This window comes from Papaver somniferum, chromosome 1 (genome assembly GCF_003573695.1).
Source record: "Papaver somniferum cultivar HN1 chromosome 1, ASM357369v1, whole genome shotgun sequence".
NCBI classification, from domain to species: domain Eukaryota; kingdom Viridiplantae; phylum Streptophyta; class Magnoliopsida; order Ranunculales; family Papaveraceae; genus Papaver; species Papaver somniferum.
The window spans coordinates 138,275,174-138,284,177 of NC_039358.1; the positions used below are offsets into that span (position 1 = coordinate 138,275,174).

Here is a 9,004-nt window from a genome sequence, read left to right on the forward strand (position 1 = left end):
ATGTTTGCCTCCTTTCATAGTGGGCTTTGAGAGTCTTTACATTTTTGTTAATTTTGCTGATTTTTTTGCTTGATCATTTTTGTTATTTTCGGAGTCTGCCCGTTCAATAAAGGTGGTGCTGTGAGTGGATGCCCTTTGGTTGTATTTTGTGATGCAATTTGGATCAGGCAAAAAAGAAAAAATGTACTTGTTCAACAAAGGAAACCTATTTTAAGGCATAATTAAAATGATTTGAGACATATTCGGCTGAAAAGTTATCAGCCGAACCTAATCAAAAACCATAGGTTCGGCTGATAACTTGGTATGTCTCAAAAATCATAGGTTCGGCTGATAACTTGGTATGTCTCAAAAACCATAGGTTCACTATGTAATATCATGCCTCAAAACAGGTTTCCAACAAATACCAAGGCCCATTTTCTCAAGCACGCGCATATACTATATTGATCGATGAACACTCAACACATGACAACAGCATAACGATCCATGATCCATCTTTTATCTACGTACTGGTTCTGTTATAATTTTATTAATCATCTTTTAGGTAGAAAATTGCATGCGCTTATAGATGTATAAGCATGATATTACATAGTGCATATGATAACTAGGCCTTATGGATACATAAAATCACTAAGGTTTTAATTACATAACAGAGCATGCATTAGGATTCTCATCACTAAAAATTTGAGGTGCATAAGCATATTCTACGTTATACTTAGGAGGCCAATATTCACTTTTCTTAATATCACTCGTAGTCTCATGGTCTTCGGCTTTAGCTTCTTCTGCTCCTTCCTTCTTTTCTTCTGCTTTCTTCTCTTCTTCTTTCTTCTCTTCTTCTTTTTTCTCTTCTTCTTTCTTCTCTTCGACCACTATTGAAACTTGCTTCTTAGTCTTCTTGTACACGTTCTCTATCAGCTTTGCTGGATCCATAATACCTTTTACGGTCACTTTGCTGTTTATCAGATCGGTTTCCACTGCTTCCACACCTAAATAAAAATCATTGTGTGGTCATTTGATGTTGTGTAACAAAGAATTATGGTAAACTTTAGAAAAATATGGACTTTCAACGATGATTATACCTTGAAATTTCCGTATACGTTTATCCAGAACTTGAGCGCATGCTTCACAATGCATGCGTACGTTTAATATTACTGTAATTACCGGAGGAGGCTGCAAGTACATATCAAGGAAAAACTATCAAAACATGATTAACGTTTATGTAAAGTCGTTTAGTGTCTGTTCCCATGTCAATTTTACTTACTTCATCTTTCTTTTCTTCTTCTGCTGGCTTATTTTCAGTGTTTTCTTCTTTCTTTTCTTCTTCTGGTGGTTTTGGTAAAGGAGAAATTATCTCTACTTTCCTACCACTTTTCTTTTGGATTCTTTCACAAACTTTAACTGGGTCTGCAGTTTTCCCTTTAACCACAACTAGATGAGCTTTGCAGTCTGTTCTTACTTCTTCCACTCCTACATAACCGAAAAGTAAAATTTTGTTAATGAAAGTATATATATTAATCAAAATCAACTCAAGACTTAACGGAATATGGAAACATAAGTAGTATAAGCACACATCTTTTTGTCTTGTTCTTGTATCTGCAAACTACAAACTACAAGCCCATGCTAATTATGAATCAGGTATTAATCTACAAAAAAAAAATTAACTCAATAATATCCAAAACATGTTATATAAATTTAGTTTTATTCCTTTTCAAAAATAAATTAACTCAAAAGTTAAAAATTACTGTAACACTTTGAATAAATCTAATTAAAAGGTGCTTACCCAAAAAAAAGTAAGAAAAATGTCAAAATTTGAGAGTTGCTTTTCTTCTTTCTTTAACTATAAAAAGTAGCTTTGATGGTGTAACATCAACATAGTGCACCTAAAAGAAGATTAATGTCTGTATAGCTTAGATATTAACCATCAAAAGCTTCCATAAAAAAGGATATTAATTAGTAAACGTCGGTTTACTTTATTAATCTTGTTAATCATCAAAGCAAGATGTGGGATATGAGAAAATTTATCTGGTTTCATGACGATAATGAACTACGTCGTATATGTATGTGTAACATGTATATGTGCACGTATATATACCTTCGAACCCTCTAAGGGATTTAGCAACTTTCTTTGCACAAGCTTCACAGTGCATATCGACTCTAAAAACCATCTCTGGAGGTTCCTCTGCTTTCTTTTCTTCTTCTGATTTTTTTTCTTCTTCTTTCTTCTCTTCTTCCTTCTTCTCCTTTAAAACACAGCACCATCCACACAATCAATTAGATATGAAAAAACTAGGCACCTCAACACTAATGTACTAGACATTATATGGAGAAAAATCTAGAGTTTTCATGACTTTGCATTAATGAAAACTGACAAAAGCAAAGTTAAAAACTACATGCAGGGATCAAATTGTGAACAATATAAACCAATTTTCAAAGGATAACATAGGTATATAAACTTACCTCTCCCATGTTTGTGAACTTAGCTAGTGATGATCTGAGTTTCAAAATCCTTCGGATCTGTAGAGCAAGACCCTTCGATGAGCCTGTTACTCTCTTTTTCTCAAGAGAGAGATCTCTTCGTATGTTGTGCAGAAAGATCATTAATATGGACCTCCAAAGCTGACGTGGGAATATATATAGGAAAATGCTGACACAAAAGACGAACAACTGCTGCTGATTGACTACTGACGTGCACAATGAGCTAGCTGAGTCAGAATTCTATATATGTTTCTCAAATTCAATTTTTAAATTACATGCATGCCCTATGCCAGTCATCATTTAAAGTTCCAAATTTTTTCACTAGAAATGGGACAAACCCATCATTATAATTCTCATATTATGAAACTAGTCCACGCGTGTAGATATTCGATATCGATATGTCAATCTTTACAACCTTTTAACCGCATCTTATAAATGTGATAGATTTTAAGTCTTTGTAAACTTCGTTATGGATTCTAAACATTTTTATGCTTTCAGCTATCCCGCGTTGCTGCATCCTACATTCACCCTTTCGACTTGCAAGATGGTTCGTTAGGGATGCTGGTTTGATTTGACCCTAATCACTTTTATTCATAACTGGGAATGTGGGGACCTAGTTACACTAAGTTTATAAGAGTTGATAATTCTGGCCATGTCGATTTTCCTCGTCCTAACTCCCATTTCTTACATAGATAATCACTTCATCATTACGTAAGCGTATAACTAGCTTGTATATTCTCTTTAGCAAGTAAATTGTCTGCAATACAATCAATCTCACTTGGAGAAATCCTACTAACATATATACAAGATCCAGATTAATAAAATCAATTCACATCTCCTAGTTCGAATTCACCCTTGGTGAAATGTAATTTGGCAGATGTGAATCATTTCAGATGACATTGCCAACCACCAACTAAGTAGTTGATCATTCAATAATTTTTTGGTTGATTGGCATTCACATCCATCAGATTAAAATGAAGTGGCTATGAATTTTTTCCATGAAAACTTAGGTATACAATTTTAAGTGGTTAAGTTAGATAGTTCATTTCCCTGTCATCCATGAGATGAGATGAGATGAGATGAGATGAGATGATGAGACTGTGATAGCCCACATTTTGATGTGTACGGACCCACACAATTTGATTCGTAATGCTGTTGATCAGAAATGAAAGGGCAGAATGAGTGAAAGGTGGGGTCCTTGAAAAAGTCAAGATTATCATCAACAGACCAGAATCTCAGAAAGAAGGAATTAGAGATACCTCTGATGAAGACCACTCATATTAGGACAAGTGTGATGATAAGAATTTAGCTGTTCGATGGAGGCATTTCAGTGGGGAACGAGAGGGGGGAAATTTTGTAAAGGAGGGAAAAAGAAAAGAGGTACCAAGCCAAAGAAGCGAAAGAAAGATGGATAGAAAGAAAAGGAGACTGTGTTTTCTGTCTTCACGTAAGCTAGTTGGTGTCCCTTGGAAATCTTAATTCCTATTTACATGAGTAAAAAGAAGATCGATCACAAGTTTACTAGACATCGACCAGAAAACCACTATGTTGAAAAAGAGATTTATGTGCACATTTATTATCTTTTGCGTATGATTATAGTGAAATGGATGTGGAAAGTGTGAAGAACTGTATAATGTATATCAGTTGAAATAGTTGACACTTCTTTTAAATCTGCATATAGTCTGTATATAGTAGATGACAAACTTATTATGGGCAGAACTCAAACATAACTCCTACAATGACAAACTAAATGCTAGACCTACTTTTAGGAAATAATCCTCATCATCTATTGCATGATCTATAACACCCATGCCGACAAAGCTTTTGCTCCAAAACCATATTTGCATTGCATAACCAGAAAAGGCGAGCATACCTTGCCACATAAACTTGAATGTGATGCCTGCAAATCTGAACCTGAATCTAAGAAGCTCACGAAAAACAGACACCACCATTTCCGTCGAGTTAGGTAGCTTACGAATTTCCGAAAGGTATTTGTGTACGTTGAGAGATGGAAAAGGAAAGAAAAAATGATAAAGACTACACTGCTATATACGCTATCTTGTTGTTCTTTTTCTTCTTTTGACCTGATTGGGTAAATAAATATACGAGCATATCATCTTTTTTCACAAAACAAGTTCAGATGCAGTGGTCCTTAGGATACGAACTTACTTTTACCTTCACCGTTCTCTGTACGTGGAATACCAAGTTCTACTTTTTAAATGAACAAAAATGCCCAACGAAAAGTATTTTTGAATTCAGATGGATGAGAAATAAGATGGGTGGTTCAGACAATTGAAGAACATTAGTCTGATGGTGCCATTGTGGTCCTTGAAGGAAAGTGAAACTGCTGCATCACAAAGGAACTGACAAAATTAAAATGCAAAAGGTGGAGGTAAATGCACGTGGAATTCAGATGAATTTAACCCCTGGGCCTGGGGGGTCATGAATTTGAATTTTGATCATTGACGCATCGCTTTCTCTTTATCATTATCGAGCTCATCATCTAATCTATGGTTTGAAAGCTGAAGCACAAGTTAACACTTCATCACTGGAATCAAATTCATTCAGATAACCATGGGAAAAATAGGATTGATGACGTTCACAGTCATCATGAAAATGACAACAATACCACAATAATAGGAAAGTACTTTTCTTAGCGGACTAGCTAGGGAGCATGCTGACTTCTTGTTCTGTAATTCAGTTTGTCAATCCCTGCATTATTCATTTTGGAATTCTCTCCATCCAATTATGAAAGCCGGCCCGTAATTTGTTGTAAATCATGGAAGAATTGGATTAGGTTAACTATCACTTTCGTAAGGAAAATAGAAAGAAACCATTCTCTATGATTAGAAATTCCTAAGTGCTTCTTGTCGAGGATGGTAAAGTCACCAATGACCAGTCGTACCACAGCAATAATTTATGCATTGCAAGTTTGGGATTGGAATTTGGAAATGCTCGTTAACAATACTACAAAAGTAGGAGAGCCAATCATAGTAGTCCCGCTCATATTCAAGAAAAATCATGATGTGCTACAGCGCTAGAGACTAGAGTTAGGTTTGCACTTCTAGTTCAGCTTAAGCCCATTAAAGACGGAAGTATGCCTTATTACGCCTGTACTGTATAGAACAGTTTCCCTTGGAATGATTTTCTAGGGACCATGATTTTTTTGAGGGGACCATGGCTTTATTAGGTCACCTTCCCTATAGTGATAAGGGGTGTTCTAAAACGTTGAAATGACTAACCTATCCACCTAATTTAATTTAAAACCAACCTAATAACCACCTATATATATAACCACCACCTCCTCCCACCACCACCGCCCACCACCGCCGATTACCACCACCACCTCTGATTATCACCACCACCAACCACCGATTACCACCACAGCCGATTACCACCACCACCTCCTCCGATTATCACCACCACCAACCACCGATTACCACCACCACCTCCTCCCACCACCACCACCACCGCCTATTTAAGAAATGTAACAACATCAATGCAATCACAATTAAGTTCTGTTACATGATAATTTTATCGAGTATAAAAGACGCCAGCCGCAGCCTGATTCTGCCATGGGACCACTCCGGAGGTATTTTCCAACAAACCCTTCACTTTAATTTGATTTTGATTGCTTCAATCGAATAGAAATCATCAAAATAGGGTTTTAGTAGGAGTTACAAAGCCATGTTCGGTTAGGCCGATTTTCCAAAAAACCCTAGTTTACTAACCGAACTTCTTGAAAATGAAGAACACGAAGAACAATTCAGTTCTATTGGATTTAAAACTAAGTCACCGAATTCTCTGTTCGGTTGTTTCGCAAAAAAATTTAAAACTACAAAGTAACCGAACTCCACCCTTAGAACCGAAAAAAAACAAATCCAGTCTAACCGAACTGTGTTGTTGTGGCCACTATGTTGAGTTCCAAAGTAACTGAACTTAGCCAATCGAGTTCGGTTTTTTCGCAAAAAAATTTAAAACTACAAAGTAACCGAACTTAGCCAATAGACGCTGGAACTTCACATTTTTTTTGTTTGTTAAGTTCGGTAACTTCACAATTTTATCGCAGAAACCGAACTCAAAGTTCGGTTGGTTAGCTGTTAGGTTCAAGTTTGCGAAAGAACCGAACTTTGTAAAATTATATACTCTTATATTACGTAGAGTTCGGTTAGATCAAAAGTGCATGCAGTTTGCGAACCAACCGAACTTTGTACACCAAAGTTCGGTTAGTTGAGAACCAACCGAACATAACGCTGTAACTCCTAGAAATTCTATTATTAGAGAGTTCGGTAACCTGGGTGTTTGGAACAAGTAACCGAACTACACTTTCAGATGAGTTCGGTTACTTGTTCATCTCACGGGGCAACTAAACTACAGCTTCAAATGAGTTCGGTTACTTGTTCTTCATATAAAGTAACCGAACTACAACTTCAGATGAGTTCGGTTACTTGTTCTTCATATAAAGTAACCGAACTGTTCAAAATCCAGTTCAAATCCGGATCATTTTGAAGATTAACAAATATTCTAGGAGAGGATGGAGATGAAGAATCAGATGAATTTTCATCATTTGAATACTCAAACTTAGTGAATTGGAAAAAAAAAATCTATTTTCCATGTTTTTCTCCTTCATCTTCTCTAACTCTACTCTCTCAATAATTCTACTCAACTAATAATAAACCCATCTTTTAATTTAATCTCACTAATTATTTTTAACTAAATCATTCACTAATCATCACCCAAAATTAATCAGGAGGGTAATTTAGGTATTAATATAAATATCTAGATAAGGGGTGACATAGATTTACTTCTAATATCTTTACCCAAAATAAAACCATGGTCCCCAGAAAAACCATGATCCCAAAAAATCGTTCTTCCCTTGACATGATCCAACCCACTTTAGTTTGAAAAGCCCACCTACTGATATTGCAAGACAGTTAAAACTTATTGTATACGTGACTCATGACCTGCGGCTAAGATTGCTAGGTTCTCCTCTAATGGCAAACAGGGCAAACAGGTACTGTGTTAGTTAGATACTTGGGAATTTGCTTGCTTCTCATCGTTATCAGCACCACTTCGATCCTTCGATTACAATTGTAAGAAATGAGTATGGCAGTAAGGCACTAGCTTGATGAATTTTCCTTGGTAGGCATTTACAATTACAGCGTAGACACCAAGCAAATTGTACACGATTTTGCGCGTATGCAAATCTCCAAATACTTATCAAGTTGGATCTCTGCTTTATTGAGGCGTCCTTTTTTCTCAAGAGTTTGAAGACAACAAGGTGGAACATGGAAAGGTACACATTCAATTCAGATCTGATCATAGAATCATCCTATCACTGCTATCATGTACTCCTATCAATGCTATCATGTATCTTCTTTACAGTGGGTCATCCTGGACACAATAATTGGAATGTATATATTCCTTCTAATGCGGGCGTCTTTCAGTCTGTGGGACGGTGGTAGATATGTGAACCTCAAATAATGTACCTTTTATATATATGTGTAATGAAACAACTTGCCAATTTGTGGAACACATCAATCCTAATTATGCATATTCTTGAGATTCATGGGGTCAGCTTTCAATTCTAAGCATCACATTCGTGGAATTGGTTGCTCAAATTTGGATCATGTATGAAGGAATTAAGCAATCGGAATATCTTGATAGGGTAGTTAGTCTGTCTGAATACTTTACAAAAAGAATTGGTGACCATTACCATTAGTATAGAGGGGATCGAGTCTTTGTCTAGCTAGTGGTCATGCTCTATGAATCCCCTAGGGCCTCTGGTTTTTTTTTTTCTTTCTTTCCCATAGCTCGAGTTTCTTATGTGAAGTTAAAGTTTGGTGATATATGGGGATGTTTTAGTCGTCATCGATCTCTTCCTTAATTCTTTTCTGTTCTACTCCTTGTTTCGCGTTGTCCTCTTAATAATCACTGTAACATTCTTTACCACATCACGTGGACTGAGCATGCATTTACTTTAGTCACTGGGTATCGTTAGAGCCTTGCTGTACATTTTTTTTACTCAGCAGAAATTAGAAATTTATAGAAGCAGCTTACAGTGAGATTGATTGAGTAAACATAGCAGGGAAAACCCAAGGAGGGAAGGAGGAACAGGCCCAAGCTGCTCAACCTTCCCGAACCCAAGAGCCCTTAATATCCTCAAACCCAAAAAAAAACACTGATCCTGCAAAAATTAGACCGCCGTTAACAAGGACTTTGTGATGTACTGAGATATTTAGTGAGGTAAACCAGCAAATGCAATGGAAGTACGTCTTTTAAGAGAAAATAAGCTCGGGATAATTACACCTGGGGACCGCCAACACAGGATGCCTTCACGTCCCTCATTCGGTTTATTTCTAATATCGCTTTACGAGCCGCAGAAAATTCTCAACATGAAGACGTACATGTACATCAAAGACTCCAAAGTACAAATCGGAGATGTTTTCACGTGTCCAGCCACGCCATCGATTCTGAAGTGTAACTGGGGACCGCTCATCGCATCCCATTCCATACAATCATCCAAGATTCA

At 36.6% G+C, this 9,004-nt stretch overlaps 1 protein-coding gene across 1 annotated transcript; it reads right to left on the bottom strand.

Annotated features, from left to right (window-relative positions):
• Positions 1 to 474: 474 nt before the first annotated feature.
• On the bottom strand, positions 475 to 4,455 carry LOC113302171 (heavy metal-associated isoprenylated plant protein 7-like). The gene is made up of 6 exons (XM_026551028.1): positions 4,346 to 4,455; positions 2,455 to 2,678; positions 2,090 to 2,237; positions 1,259 to 1,464; positions 1,077 to 1,167; positions 475 to 983 (listed from the first exon to the last, which is right to left on the bottom strand). Exons 1-6 carry the CDS (start codon positions 4,422 to 4,424, stop codon positions 640 to 642), a joined length of 1,092 nt encoding a protein of 363 aa, XP_026406813.1. The 5' UTR covers positions 4,425 to 4,455; the 3' UTR covers positions 475 to 639.
• Positions 4,456 to 9,004: the final 4,549 nt, after the last annotated feature.

Coding starts and splice junctions, on each gene's coding strand:
- LOC113302171 (XM_026551028.1), bottom strand. CDS start 4,424: ATGGTGGTGTCTGTTTTTCGTGAGCTTCTTAGATTCAGGTTCAGATTT. Junction 2,238..2,454: donor AGTTCACAAACATGGGAGAG/GTAAGTTTATAT, acceptor TGTGTTTTAAAG/GAGAAGAAGGAAGAAGAGAA. Junction 1,168..1,258: donor AAGAAGAAAAGAAAGATGAA/GTAAGTAAAATT, acceptor ATGTACTTGCAG/CCTCCTCCGGTAATTACAGT.